This window comes from Microcaecilia unicolor, chromosome 5, assembly GCF_901765095.1.
Source record: "Microcaecilia unicolor chromosome 5, aMicUni1.1, whole genome shotgun sequence".
In the NCBI taxonomy this organism is placed as follows: domain Eukaryota; kingdom Metazoa; phylum Chordata; class Amphibia; order Gymnophiona; family Siphonopidae; genus Microcaecilia; species Microcaecilia unicolor.
In genome coordinates this window covers 79,454,204-79,470,107 of record NC_044035.1, presented here as the reverse complement: position 1 = coordinate 79,470,107, position 15,904 = coordinate 79,454,204, and the positions used below count along the sequence as shown (strand labels likewise).

The following is a 15,904-nucleotide window of genomic DNA, read 5'->3' as shown; positions in this document are numbered from 1 at the left end:
ACAGCAGTAAAAATAGTCAAATAACAATACAAAGTATTGCATAGTATACTACTTACAATGTCAACACAATACCATAATAGAGCATTTTAATAGCGTAGGATATAAGCAAAGATGGAACATATAGATAGGTAAGAGAGTAAGAGGAGTTAGAAAATAAGGTGACTAATTTAAAGAAAGTTGCACATGAGATCAGAGAAATGATTAAATATTATCTCAGCTAGAGTAGGAGTGGATATTATGAATATCCTGAAAACCAATTGGCTGGGTGTACCCCAAGGACTGGGCTGAAAACCAGTGCTTTATGGGCACAAAAACATACATCTGTGGTACATTACTAAGTGTAATTGTAAAAGGATTGTAAAGTTCAGCTTTATTTGTATTGCAGACCTATTTAGAGTATTTCTTATGTAGAACTTTTAGGAACATGTAGAGTTTTTTTTAATCATTTATATACAAAATTCCTTATTTAACTAACTAATACATTTTTTTAATGCTTGCCTTATATATGTTAATGCTTATGCATTCAGCTATGCAGTTTCCTCCTTTTATATTTTAAAGGAGTAGAATAGTGAAATATTACAAATACAATTACATTGTATTTAAATATTTTGTGTTTTTTACCTTGTCGCTTGGCAGTGATATAACCTTAAATTGCAGTTTAAGTCCGTGCTCTCATTTTATTGGAAAAAATCTTATAAACAAGTTAAGTAAATGTTGTCAAAGCAGACAAGGGTGTAGCAGGAGCTCTTTTTTTTCCCCACTTCCGACAGCATAGGTCTGTCCCAATGATATGATACCATGTATTTGCTGTCTTAGAAGGCTAATGGGTAAGGGTAAAGGGACTTGATATAGCACCTTTCTCTGGTACAGTCAAAGCAGTTTACAATTATTATATGCAAGTACTTTCTCAGATTCAACCCACCTATCATGCTGAAAATGTATTGCAGAGAAGGGTATATTGAATTCTGGAAAAGTGCCCCAATGCCACCAGTGAGCAGTTGAATAAAAACATTTTATTTATTAACTTGGATTTAGCTCACACCTTTTTCAGTAGTAGCTCAAGGGGAGTTATATTCAGGAATAGCAGTTATTTCCCTGTCCCTGAAGGAGTCGCAGTCTAAAATTCTACCTGAGGCAACAGAGGGTTAAGTGACTTGCCCAAGATTACAAGGAGCAGCAGTGGGATTTGAACCAGGCCTCCATGGTTGTCAGCCTGGTGTTTTAATTGTTAGGCTACCATTTTTGTATCAAATCCATAATAATGGGCATGATCTTTGAGATGTTGCACTATTATTTTCCACTATTGACTTCTGCCTCCTTCCAACTTTGCCATGATGGCGAATCCACTCTTAAGGCACCATAAAGACCTTCATTTAAACCATACAAAATCTCTCCATTGTACATCCTTCTGCCTCACAGTAACCGTCTTTGGCCAGTAAGGCTAGATGAATCCCCATTAGCACTTGCTTGAAGTCTGATATTAGCAAAGCAGTATGTGCTATTAGAATTGTGCCTTGTTAAGAGATCCCCCTCTTCCCAGGAGCTGTGAACTCTGCCTCCACAGAGTCCGTGGGCCTCAGGAATCCTGCAAGATAGCCAAAGTTCCTGTTTATATTTGAACATTAAGGCATTGCTAAGAGTGAAACCAGAATAAAGAAGCTTTGGACAGCATAAACAATGTGCAGATAAGTCTAAAGATGTAGAAGTTTCACAAATTACCTTCCAATTTCCAGTTTTTAAGCACTATGTCAACAGCACTTGGCAAAATGGCTTCTCCAACAACTGTGCATGTATGTATATGTCAGTGAATGCATGGTGATAACCAAATCAAGGCTATAGGTGCTTTGGTGGCAAAGCTTTAACCTCTTTTTGGTTTTTCCTCTGTAGAGAGATTTTGGAGTGAAACATGCTCTTAAATCAAGTACGGTATGTTTTAATTTTTTGGGGTGGCTTTCCCAGTTTTCTTCAACTATCTGAATTCTACTTTTCTCACTGTATTAGAAGACATTAAAACCAACAGTTAAATGACACCATTGGGTCAGCTGGCTGGATTTACTGCACATGCTTAAAATGTCAGCAGTGCTTTTGCTTCAGACTTTCAAATTTCGCATGTTGCGAGCTTCAGAAAGCACAAACCTGAAAAACATAGTCCACATCTTCAATCCTGTTCATAAAAAGACTATTGGATAAGCTAAATCCTTCACTCTTTTTTTGCTATTTAGAGATGTGGCCTCAACATCCTTCATTAAACCAATCTGATGATTACAGCTGACATCATAGTAAAAAAAACTGGTGGTCATATTAAATTTCAACCTCAAAGTTTTGTTAGTCATATTTTAAAAAAGGCCGTATCATAATGTAGCAAACGTTTTACAGAGATAACTGGTAAAACTTTTTTGTCTTTGGTGTTTGCCATGTAAAAATCTGTTTCTCCAAAATCTCTGTTTGTGATTCATGTATAATGGTGTAATCACTGATTCTTTTTGTTGTATTTTTAAAAAATAACAACTTATAATAGCAGAGCCTATTGGCTCTCATTATTTGTAAATTCTTTGCTGTGAAAATGTTTCTATAAGGAGTGTCATTAATCTGTTACTAGGGGTGTTCAGGGTGAGGGGGAGATTTTTCATTGACTTTCATTTTGTTAATTTTTAAATTTATTGTTTTAGCATGAGCTAACAGGAAATAACATAATAATATAATACAAACAAAATGGGGTATCAGATGAAAAAATTAACTATTAAATTATATAAATCAATACATTACAAAGAGAAGGTTCAATTAATATACAAATAAAGCAAAAACATTTATTGTTAATATGAAAAAATTAACAAATGTTTTTACTTTGTGTATTAATTGAACCTTCGTTCTTGTAATGTATATGCTAATATGAAATAACTGGCATTATATTCATGTGAGCCCATGTTTTATGCATGCTTCAGGAAATAGTACGTATGTCATGAAATGCCTAGCCACCCACCTGGGGTACCCCACAGCCACTTAGATTGTCTATCCCCAGGACCTCTCAGGTCTGCCTGCACCTGCCACTTGTGCTGTACACTAGCACCCTCCTCCCACTGACTGGGTCATAACCACCTCTGGGTGAGTCTCCTGCTCTCAAATTATCCCCAGTGATTTCTAGATTACTGGGGCCACACTCCTAGCGGTCCCACAGTTCCCAGAAAGCACTTACAGACCCAACACACAAACCACCAGGATTCTTTATCAGTCCAGACAGGCAGAGGTAGCAAACTGAAAATTGTTCATTGTCTTAAAAATTGAACAGTGAAACTGAAAAAGTGCAATCAGCAAACAATAACAGGTAACTGAAATATGGATTGACTATAAAACTTATCTAAACATTTGTTTACTTTCTAAAAAGTACCTGGGGACATCAGGAAATATGCTGCTCACAGATTATCAAATAAAACTGATCACAGGGCCTCGTCTCTCTCTTCTCCCGGGTTAAGACTGGGGAAAAAGCCAGTAAAATCCAAATGAAAATGAGCTCCTGTGCCAATCAGAGCCTAGAACAACAATCTTTTAAAGTGTACTGCAGACTTCCTTTCCAAAAGGCTTAAACAAAGAAAACGGTCTTGGTTCTGCAGCAGCTTCAAAACATAAACATGTACCACCTGCTGGCCAAACTAGAGAAATACACTTCAGGAAATACCCAATACATTTTACAGGATTAAAACACACTGTTCTGTCACAACATAATAAAATGGAAGACAACAAAATGAAAAAGCGCATCCTTATCTATTACATGAAAGAAACTTTCCCATAGTAACAGAAACACATTTATTTGAGAACAATCTGTTTAAATATTTAAGTGATCGCTGCCCGGTGATTTGAGGACAGAGCTATAGGGAATCTTGGGGTTTAGGAATCAACTTGGACACAATTGCAGAGGTCAGAACCATAACTATATTTAGTATGGCTTATCCTCCCCTTCACCAAGGGGAAGACCGTTGTTCTGCCACCACATGCTATCTCTGACAATTCAGTTAGCCCCTCTGCTCTGTCTCTCTAGGTTTGGTAGGGAGACCAAGGATCTTGTAATGTTACTGGTACTAAAAGGAAAACAGATTTCTTGTCTAGCTGTCTGCAACCACAAACCTGGATTAGTCAACAGAAACTGGAAAGGAAAACAATTTCCTACCTGCTTAAAATCTTTTAAAAAAAAATAGACATAACACAGATTTCATTTTTTGCTTTGGTGTTAAAAATCTATGAACCACAAGTAATTTTCTTTGAATAGGATTAATCCTGCAGCTCATTGGTGAAATTAAAGTGAATCTCAGAACTGTGTACAACTATATGCATTTTTACTAACTAATTCTGAAAGGAAATCTGGATATGTGTAATTTAAAATGTTTCCAGCTATGCTTATTTCATACCTTAAAATGTAGAGAAGTCATTAAGAGTCTTGGGCAGTAATACATAACCAAAGCCCTTATTTTGGCAAATAGTCTTTCATTGTAAGACATAAAAGTCTACCTTATAAACATGAAAAAAATCCTTCATGCATAACCACATGACTGTGGTGGCAATTTTATCATGAATTTATGCATTTAATGCATTCAGCCATGCTTTTTTAAAAATTTCACAGGATTTGATTCCAAAATGGGGAATAGCTGGTTATTTATAACCTGTTAACCTATGTTTTCATAAAAACATGATTATCAAATGTGTACAGATTGTTTTAATGTAAATTGCCCAGCAGTCAAATCTGACAAATGTCAAAATTTTATAATTCCCATAGTATTCAAAGTGGACATGTGGGGATTATGTTCAGAGTTTTAGTTGGTTGAGTAATAACTTTGCTGGTTAGATCAAAGCTTTGAAAATTAACTAGGCTGACTGACCAACTTTAGCCATATTCTGGACTTCCCAGGAGATACAGTTAAGTTGGGGGGGGGGGGGGGGAGAGGAGATGCAAATGCTGGGAGCACTGATTTTCAGTGCTCGCTTCCTACATTAGTTCACCAAACATGGATGCAGGAATGGCAGGACATGTGGCTGGCAAGTCCTCATAAACCCTCTCTTTCCCCCTATGTTCCTACCCACCTGCCAGAACATAATTACATTGGGGTTCCTCATATAAAAAAAATAGTTTGGTGCTAACAACCCCTTATCTCCTCTCCCCACAGGTGCTCACCATGGAAAATGTAGTGGGTCCAACAGATTCTGTATCCCCTCCTGTTGGCCTTCCTGATATAACAAACACATGGACCGATGATCAGAAGCAAACATGGGCGCTAGAGGTGTTTGCTCCCGGCCGATGATCAGAGCCGGTGAGCACATGTAATAATGCGCTTGCTGGCTCTGAACACTAATTGTGACTATCTCTGGGAAAATGTAACAAAAGTTACCAGAAACAAAAAATGAGGTTTTAATGAATTCTGCTAGAGCAAACAATTTGTAATACAACAGTCCAAAGAACTTTATAACTCCAAAGTAACACACCAACAATGTCAAACATCCCACCACTGCTCTATCTAGTACATCACACATCTGCTGTGTGCTTATCAAATTCCCTCCCCCCCCCCCCCTTCAATCTGCTGGAGGAAATATTAGTGATATAGCCTTCTCCCTGGTCAACAATGTGACTGGCCATCTTTACTGGAGATCTAAACATCTATCTCCCAGTTCCATTCCACTCCATCTCTCTTGACATGTTCACTGATCATCCTGTCAACCCATATCCAAATGCGGTCATGTTTTTCCCTATTCCCCCAGGGCTACCATGTGAGTTTATATTTTTCCCTGTTCCCCCAGGGCTACCATGTGAGTTTATATTTTTCCCTATTCCCCCAGGGCTACCATGTGAGTTTATATTTTTCCCTATTCCCCCAGGGCTACCATGTGAGTTTATATTTTTCCCTGTTCCCCCAGGGCTACCATGTGAGTTTATCACATTTTCTCATTTCAAGCCAGTAGAGTTATCCACTCCTCCTTCCACTGATGATTTTTCTAGTCCTTGTGTCATGCAGTAGGACAGGGGATGCTGGAACTCTTCAACTCTGAATGGATTTTTGCACCCTTCCTTTATAATTCATGATAAAGAAAACAAGTGGCATAAAATGTTACTTCCCTAAGTCCAAGCAACTGTTGAAGCTACATTTTAAGGATGTAATAAATAATTCTTTCTTATTTGGGTTTTATTGCAGAACTTCAGCTATAACATTTACTAATTAGTAAAATGACCTGCTTAAGATAAAACAAACATTAAATTGTTTTGATTTATTATGAATATATCTCTTTATTCAGTGGTTTTACAGTAAATCATATATTTATTTGAGTTTATTTTTCTGTTTTGCTTGCATGCTTTAATACTGATGGCTGGATCTGTACAATCAGCTCACAGAAAAGGTAATTGTGTTCATTGTATACTATATTTCTTCATTTAAAGGCACTTGGCTCACATTTGATTGATTGGTTGTCAAACTAAACTATTATTTCTATACCCGTTTAAGTGTGAAAAAGCAATCATATTCTAATTGTTGCTTGTGATAGCTCAGAAAAGTGTGAAGGACTCAGCTGTTTGATCTTTAGATTTCCCAACAAAAGCAAAATGTATCTTTCAAGTATGCAATTTTTTGGGTAATGATCCAAATTTTAGATATTATATTGAATCATTACTAAAGGAGTTGAATTTCTTCCAAACTAGTTAATAAAAACAAGTGTTTGAGCATAGTGCAGGTATGAAAATTTAGAACCATCTTTCTATGTCCATTGTATAAGAAAAAAAATCAATGCTACTTGACTTCTATTCCAACTACCCTTCACTTTCTGTAGGGCAGTGGAGGTCATATTTCTGCCACAGGCATGGAAATCCTCTGCCCTCCCCACTCCTAGGCTAGGCAGAGATCTTGTTCTCATCCCAGACAACAGAGGACCCAAAAGCGCCAACTTACATCAGTCAAAATCAAATATATGAATAATCATAAAATACTACCAAATGAATTCACAGTCATTCGAAGCATAGAGAGAGGTTCATAGTCTGTCAGCTTCACTCCAGATTTACTGAAGCTGAATTGTTGATCTATTATGTGAAATTGCATTACTTACAAAGCATCTGTAGCTGTAGTGATGCAGCATTTGGTTCTCAACTATTTGGGATCCCAAATAAACTCTTTATGTCGTAGTATTCTGTGACCTAAAGAGCATTTTTTTAGTTGTACCATTCATGTCTATATGCTTATTATATTTATTAATATTTATTTACCGCCATTTTGAAGAAATTCACTCAAGGCAGTGTACAGCAAGAATAAGTCAAACATAAACAATAGACAATTACAGCAGTAAAAATATTCACATTGCAATACAAAACATTTTAATAGACAGCATAGGGTGTAAGCAAAGTAGGCTTTAATAAACAGAATACAGCTCTTTACTGGTAATAGAACAGAAGCTAATGGAAATATTTTACTTGCTTTTTAGTACTTGCCTTATCTAATGCTTATGTATGATTGAAAAGAAACATGAGTAACTTGAAAAAATTTGTTTACCACCTTTATAAAGTAATTCACTCAAGGTGGGTACTGCAAGAATAAGTCAAACATAAGCAATAGATATTAAAATAACAATATAAAGTATGGCACATAATGAGCCAGATTCTATATAAGGAGCCTAAAAAATCCACACGGTAACCATTTTCGCCTAAGCGTATTCTATAAGCGGCACCTAGATTTAGGCGCGGTCTATAGAATACGCTTAGTTAATATCCCAGTGCCTAAAACTACGCGCCTCCATTTACACCAACGAAAATGTGGTATAAATCCCTGTATGTAGATTTATGCACATTGGGCCATATTCTATAGCTATGCGGGTAAATTTTGGAATGTCCACAAAACGCCCATTTCCCCACCCATAGCCATGCCCCTTTTGAACTGGATGCTTTAGAATGTAGGCATGGTTCATTACAGAATACACTTAGCGAGTTGTGCATATAAATTCTAATTATTACCAATTAGTGCTTATTATTACTTGTTAAGTGCTGTTATCAACACTGATTAGCTTGTTAAGACAATTAAATTATGCAAGCTATTACAGAATACACCTGGATTTTGGCACAGATCTCTAGGTGCGCTATATAGAATCCGGGGGAATGTGCTACATTACAATGTTATCACAATCTAATATAATAAAACGCTCCCTCAACGTTCTGAGGACAACGTTCTGAAGTCACTCAGACTCTCTCTCAGAATGGTTCGTAAGTTCGTGGTGGTGAAGCCACTGACGAAGACTCGCTGCCCCGCCCTCGCGTCAAACGTCATGACGTCGAGGGCGGAAAAAAAAAACAGCAGCGAAGCGTCAGGGAAGGAGGCGGCGCTCCCGACCTCTAGCCTTCCTTTCGCTGTGTTCCGCCTTCTTCTGACGTCAAGGATGACGTCAAAAGAAGGCGGAACAGAGCGAAGGGAAAGCTAGACGTCGGGAGCGCCGCCTCCTTCCCTGACGCTTCGCTGCCGGAACCCGCCACGGAGGTAAATTTAAAATGAAGAAAAAAAACAAAACGGATGTTGGGGGGAGAGAAGAGGGTGGCCAGTAGTAGTAGTAGTAAGGGCAGGGGAGAAACGATAGCATGGATGCGAAAGGGGGGGGGGGAAGAGGGCGGCCCAGGCTGGAACATGGGAGAGAGAGGAGCATGGATGCGAGGGGGGGTCATGGAAGGGAGAGAGGGGACTTGCTGGAAAAGGATAAATGGAGGGGGCAGGGGACAGAAGAGCATGGATGTGCATGCATTGGGAGGGCAGGGCTCAGGGAGAGAGGGGAATTGCTGGAAAGGGATGAATGGAGGGGGCAGGGGACAGAGGAGCATGGATGGCCATGGATTGGGAGGGCAGGACTCAGGGAGAGGGGAATTGCTGGATAGGGATGAATGGAGGGGACAGATGGGCATGGATGGATAAGGATTGCAGGGCAGGCCTCAGGCAGAGAGGGAAAATGCTGGATAGGGAAAAATGGAGGGGCCAGGTGACAGAGGAGCATGGATTGGAAGGGCAGGACTCAGGGAGAGGGGAATTGCTGGATAGGGATGAATGGAGGGGACAGATGGGCATGGATGGATATGGATTGCAGGGCAGGCCTCAGGCAGAGAGGGGAAATGCTGGATAGGGAAAAATGGAGGGGCCAGGTGACAGAGGAGCATGGATGGCCATGGATTGGAAGGGCAGGACTCAGGGAGAGGGGAATTGCTGGATAGGGATGAATGGAGGGGACAGATGGGCATGGATGGATATGGATTGCAGGGCAGGCCTCAGGCAGAGAGGGGAAATGCTGGATAGGGAAAAATGGAGGGGCCAGGTGACAGAGGAGCATGGATGGGCATGGATTGGAAGGACAGTACTCAGGGAGAGGGGAATTGCTGGATAGGGATGAATGGAGGGGACAGATGGGCATGGATGGATATGGATTGCAGGGCAGGCCTCAGGGAGAGAGCGCAATTGCTGGATAGGGAAAAATGGAGGGCCCAGGTGACAGAGGAGCATGGATGGCCATGGATTGGAAGGGCAGGACTCAGGGAGAGGGGAATTGCTGGATAGGGATGAATGGAGGGGACAGATGGGCATGGATGGATATGGATTGCAGGGCAGGCCTCAGGCAGAGAGGGGAAATGCTGGATAGGGAAAAATGGAGGGGCCAGGTGACAGAGGAGCATGGATGGCCATGGATTGGAAGGGCAGGACTCAGGGAGAGGGGAATTGCTGGATAGGGATGAATGGAGGGGACAGATGGGCATGGATGGATATGGATTGCAGGGCAGGCCTCAGGCAGAGAGGGGAAATGCTGGATAGGGATGAATGGAGGGGGCAGGTGACAGAGAAACATGGATAGCCATGGATTGGGAGGGCAGGGCTCAGGGAGAGAGGGGAATTGCTGCAAAAGGATGAATGGAGGGGGCAGGGGACAGATGGCCATGGATTGGGAGGCCACGGCTCACACTCTCTCTCTCATATACAATTTCTTTCTGACTCTCACTCTCACACACTCTGTCTCACACTGTATCACATTCACTCTCTATGTGCCACACAGTCACTCACACACTCGCTTGGTCTCATACACTCACTCTCACAGAGAATCTGTGTCTCACACACACTCTCTCTCTCGCCCACACACACACACTCTCTCTCACACTGTGTCTCACATACACACTTGCACACACTCTTATTCTCACACACACACTCTCTCACAAACACACTCACACCCAGACTCACTCTCTCTCTCACACACTCACACTTTCACTCTGACTCTCAAACAGTCACTCTCACATACACTCTCCCAAACATAAACACTCCGAGGAAAACCTTGCTAGCGCCCGTTTCATTTCAGTCAGAAACGGGCCTTTTTTTACTAGTATGCAATAAAAGATTTTAATAGACAGCATAGGGTGTAAGCAAAGATGGAACATATAGGTCAAGATAGAGTAACAGGAGTTAGAAAATAAGGGGACTAATTTAAAGGAAGTAGCTTATGAAGTCAGAAAGGTGCTTGAATATTATCTTAGCTATGGTAGGAGTGGATAAACATGTCCTGCTATAGTATGTACAGCCACTGCCACTCCTTGTGTGAGTGAGACTAACTAGTTAGTTACTTCTTCCATTAAAAGCCTGGTTGAAGAGCCAAGCTTTCACCTTCTTCCTGAAGTAGAGATAGTCTTATATTATGCAATAAGTGTTGTAGTGGTAAGAAAGGCATTTTGAAGAATTTTGCATTGAAGTTTGAGTTTTGTTAAATTTGCTTCTTTGTTTGCTTAGGAGGAAGAAATAGTAGACTGGTGGAGCAAATATTACTTTTCAATAGGAGAGCACGATAAATGTGGCCAATATGTTCAGAAAGGATACGATGCATTAAAGGTATTACGTTTTTTTTTAACGCAAATGTTCAGCGTTATGGAAAGTATCATGTTTTTACTGGGTAACATTTTTTTTCTGTGTAGCCTTTAGCAGTGATGAATTCTAAAAGATCATGTCAGTTTAACATTTTACAGTCTTTTGTACATTTTCAGCTTTTGTTTCAAGCCAACTACCACATCTCGCAACATCAGTGAAGCATATTTTGCCCCATATCACCTCTATGATCCTCCTTATTCTTCTCCCATCCCATTAACCCCTCCTCCAGGTCTTAAATCCACACAACTGAACTTCCTGAGGCATTTGAGTTTATACACTACTTCTAAATTAGGCCATTGATAACATTCTACAATATTCATTTATTTTCAGGTGTACGACACTGAACTGGAGAATGTCCCAGAATTTCAGGGGTTGACAGACTTCTGTGATACATTCAAGCTTTACAGGGGTAAAGTTGAGGAAGATGATGACCCTTCAGTTGTTGGAGAGTTCAAGGTATGAAAAGATGTGCCAGTGTGTGAAAACCAATGATCTGCACATCTTGGTGTTTTCTGACTTTGTATATTCATAGCCATGAGTGTATGGTCTTCAGTGCTAAATGTTGGCATGGTCAAACTGATATGATTTGATATATTCACTTTATATACTTCCAGGGCTGACTTGGTGCACGGGCCAAATGAGGCACTGGTTCAGTGCCCCAAAACTCAAGAGTGGCAAAAGCATGCCTCACCAGCTCAACCTTCACAGCTGCAAGAATGCATTTTGTTCTCACCACTGTACTGTCGCACATGGAGCATCCCTCTTCCCTAATAGAAGCCAAACTTATTATGTGCCTCTCTGGAAATAACACCAAGCCACACACCTTCCTCTGAAAAGAAATCTCCCGCCTCAAACAGCTAACATTCCCATGGACTTCTGTTCCTAAATCAAAACTTTCAGCCTCTCACAGAGGCCAGTGTACTGAAGTGCATTAGTATGGGATTATGGGGGCTAATTCTATAACATCTATTTTATGAAAGTGACATAGGCACCTATGTGCCTGTATCAAATACAGTCCTACAGTGAACCTCAGTAGCACACACATCTATTCCAAGAAGGTATAAAGGTGTGTTCAACATAGAAACAGAGAAAAATGAAGGCAGACAAAGACCATATGGACTATCGAGTCTCACCATCCATGCCCACTACTATCCCTTCCTCCCCCTTAGAGATCCTATGTACTTACCTCAAGCTTTCTTGAAATCGGATACAGTTTTCATCTCCACCACCTCCATTGGAATGCTGATTCACTAATTCACTACCTTTTCCATGGAGAAATATTTCCTTGCTTCTAAGTCTGTCCCCCTTTCACCTTCATCCTGTGCCCCCTCATTCCAGAGCTGCTTTTCAATTGAAAGAAATTCCTCATATGCATTTATGCCGCAGAGATATTTAAACATCTCTATCATACTTCCCCTTTCCTGCTTTTCTTCCTAAGTATACCTCTTGAGATCTTTAAGTCTGTTCCCATATGCTTTATTGCAAAGGCCACTGACCATTTGAATAGCTGCCTTGTGGACCAGTTCCATCAGGAAAAATCACAAAATAATCCAAAAATATAAAATCCAAGTGTTATTCCCAAAAGCATTAGACAAATTTTTTAAAACATGTACAATTTAAAATGTGGCTAGGTGTAAGTAAATATTTTTTAAAAGTCTAAAGTGAGTTATACAAGAAAATCCACCCAGCAAATGCTTTAAACAAAATAATGGCAAAGGAGAAAAAGCCTTCAGTGAACACTACCGGCAAAAACTGTACCAGATAGCCTTACAAAGAACACATCGCTAGTCAGAAAAAAACTAATTTATGCAAATGTTTTGACATTTTTTTCTAGTGCTTTTAGGAATAACACTTGGAATTTAGTATCTTGTGACTATTTTATAAGAACTCATTTGCATTAGTAAAGGCACTGTTTTTCTGTGGCAATGGCTTTTAAATTTGTTATTGCATTTCTAGTTTCCTTTCTGTGGTCTATACAGCACTGCACTTGGTAAAACTGTGGTGTGTGTCTGCACATTTTAGGGCTCCTTCCGAATATATCCACTGTCAGATGATCCTAATGTGGCACCGCCTCCTCGGCAGTTCCGTGAATTGCCAGATAGTGGTCCTCAGGAATGCATAGTGCGTATATACATCATCAGAGGTTTAGATTTACAGCCAAAGGATAACAATGGACTGGTAAGGCTAATTTTTTAATCATTTTAATACGTTGTCTCGCATGTAGTGGCTATTTTATGTTCATGATGATTCAGCAACATTCAATGAAATCCATAGGATCATGGATTTGGTCAGTGTGAAAAATGGTTGCTAAATGTAGCTTTTTCTGTGTAACAGGCTGGTCACTTTATCTATTTTATTTTCAAACAGTGTGACCCTTACATAAAATTAACATTGGCCAAAAAGGTAATCGAAGACAGAGATAATTACATTCCCAACACTCTGAACCCAGTTTTTGGCAGGTAATTTGAACTTCTTGATAGGTTTTCTGTGACACTGATGGTTAATTCCTGAGGGCTGGATGCTAACAAGATGTTTCTGCATTTAGAATGTACGAACTGAGTTGCTTCTTGCCTCAAGAAAAAGACCTGAAAATCGCTGTCTATGACTATGATACTCTTACACGGGATGAAAAAGTGGGAGAGACCATTATTGATCTGGAAAACCGCTTCCTTTCCCGTTTTGGAGCACAATGTGGTATTCCACAGCATTACAACCTGTAAGTTGTATCACGTTTCCATGAACACTATTGCTTGCCATGTATATTGTATATGTAACTATCCATTTACCTTTTATGCAGTAGTGAGAGGCCTAATGTTTTCTATTGTCATTTGTTGTGTAAATAATAAAGTACAAGAGCAGTCACATACTAACCCTTTTTCTGGGCTCCTTCTATTAGACTTTCCTTCAGTTAAAAGATGATACTTTTAATTAAAACGTATATGCATAAGCAGATGGAAAATACTATTGCACATGATTTATATAGCATTTGTGGATATATTGTAGTAACATTTATTATTTTATTGATTTTTTAAAAAGTGATTCAGCAAATAGTGGGGTCCTTTTACTAAGGTCCACTGAAAAATTGGCTGCGCTAATGTAGGTGTGTGTTGTGGATGTGCAGCTATTAAAAAAGGCCTTTTTTGAAATTTTGCCAAAAATGGACACGCGGCAAAATAAAAACTGGCGCGCGTCCATTTTGGGTCTGAGACCTTACTGCTAGCCATTGACTTTGCAGTAAAGTCTCTCGCGTTAACCGTGCGGTAATTGCCTACGCGTGTCAAGTCGGAGTTACCGCCCGATTTTCACTGCGCACCAGAAAATAAAATATATTTTCTGGTGTGCGTAGCGGACGCACGTCAAAAATGAAATTACCGCACGGACCACCTGGTAGCCAGGTGGTAACTCCAAATTGACACATGTTGGGCGCACGTAGGCACCTACGCAGCTCAGTAAAAGGACCCTAGTGTGTTTTTAACAGGATTATATGAAAACTGAAAATTCTGTTACTTTCCTTGTAAATTGTCTTCACAGTGATTGAAATCTAAAATATATTGTATTTTCTAACAGCTCTGGAATAAATCAGTGGCGTGATCAACTGAGACCTACACAAATCTTGCAGAATATTGCCAGGTTGAAAGGCTGCCCCCCTCCTGTAATCTCAGATAACGGCAGCAAGCTCACTTTTTCAGGACAAGAATATAGCTTGGAGGAATTTGGTGAGATCTTGACCATGAATTATATGGGAGAGGATGGGATAGGATTTTGGATTTCTGCCAGGTGCTTGTTACCTGGCTTGGCCACTGTTTGGAAAACAGAATACTGGGCTAGATAGACCACTGGTCTGACCCAGTGTGGCTACTATTATGTTCTTATGGATATAGCTCATGCCTTCCTTAGTAATTGAAAGGAAGTAACATTCAGGTACATTAGGTATTTTCCTGTCCCTGGAGGACTTACCATCTAAGTTTGTACCTAAGGCAACGGAGGGTTAGGGATTTTCCCCCAAATTAAGGGGTGATAGTGGTATTTGAACTGGGCTTCCCTGGTTCTCATCCCACTTCCAACGATTAGTCTGCTTTCACGTTCCTGTGCTCAATCTGTCACTGTAGCAAAGTAGAGGTAGTTTTTGCTTCCAGTACACTACAGATATCTTTATCCAGACACTCACAAATACTGTCTGGATCCTCTTAAAGCATAAATTTAGTAGCTTCATTGCTTGCTTCCCTAGTTCTAGTATTTTTGGAATGAGTAAACAAGTGATTCACCTCTACCCGTTCCACTCCACTCAGTATTTTATAGATCTCTATCATGTCCTCTCTTATAATTGCAGGTAATCAGGAAAACTTAATACTTGAACAGCTGTTCACCTCCTGGACTCCCAAACCAGGGGTGAATCAACCCCATAGAATATGATGAGCATGTGTCATATTTAAGCTGGGACTATATTAAATAAATTGCAAAATGCACTAATGTGTTGTTTATCAGCAGGCCCAAGTTATTGCACTTCAGCAAATAGGCCTCTGAACTGAGCCGTAAAATTGATTATTTAACGTTGATAATATTTGTCGGCTACTTCATCTTTAATTTGTTGCATGTATTTTTGATCTACAAATACTAAGCATCTGCTTCTAATTCATGTTATATGTTTGGGTTCTCTCCATGGTGTATTAATCTGGATATTTTTTATAGATTCCACTTTTTTATTCTTAATGTTAAAACAGCTTGTGTAGGGTCAAATAAAAACAAAAGATTAGGCAGCAGAAGCTCAGATTTAGGCATCCTGTTGTAAAATCCAGGGGCGTAGCCAGACCTCAAGGTGGGGGGGGGGCACATTGGTCACCGCTCCACCACCCCCTCTGCCACCGCATCCCCCTCCGTCGCCCACTGCCGCAGCTGTACATCTTGGCCGGCGGATGTCCCCAACCCGAGCCAACTGAAGCACAGCCACCACAAATACCTTGGCTGGCGGGGATCCGCAACCCCCGCCAGCTGAAGACCTCATCCAGCAC

At 40.2% G+C, this 15,904-nt stretch overlaps 1 protein-coding gene across 6 annotated transcripts in view; it reads left to right on the top strand.

The window, feature by feature from the left end:
* Nucleotides 1–15,904, top strand: part of MYOF (myoferlin) — a 278,968-nt gene that overhangs the window by 243,999 nt on the left and 19,065 nt on the right. For 3 of the 6 annotated variants that reach the window (XM_030203027.1, XM_030203025.1, XM_030203031.1), the window contains 8 exons: nucleotides 1,734–1,790; nucleotides 6,364–6,375; nucleotides 10,761–10,859; nucleotides 11,226–11,351; nucleotides 12,918–13,073; nucleotides 13,263–13,354; nucleotides 13,441–13,611; nucleotides 14,463–14,611. In XM_030203027.1, the coding sequence (XP_030058887.1) occupies nucleotides 1,734–1,790; nucleotides 6,364–6,375; nucleotides 10,761–10,859; nucleotides 11,226–11,351; nucleotides 12,918–13,073; nucleotides 13,263–13,354; nucleotides 13,441–13,611; nucleotides 14,463–14,611 (862 nt within the window). Of the gene's footprint in view, nucleotides 1–1,733; nucleotides 1,791–1,887; nucleotides 1,927–6,363; nucleotides 6,376–10,760; nucleotides 10,860–11,225; nucleotides 11,352–12,917; nucleotides 13,074–13,262; nucleotides 13,355–13,440; nucleotides 13,612–14,462; nucleotides 14,612–15,904 lie in introns of all 6 variants that reach the window. The other 3 variants (XM_030203030.1, XM_030203029.1, XM_030203026.1) reach the window with 2 other exon arrangements.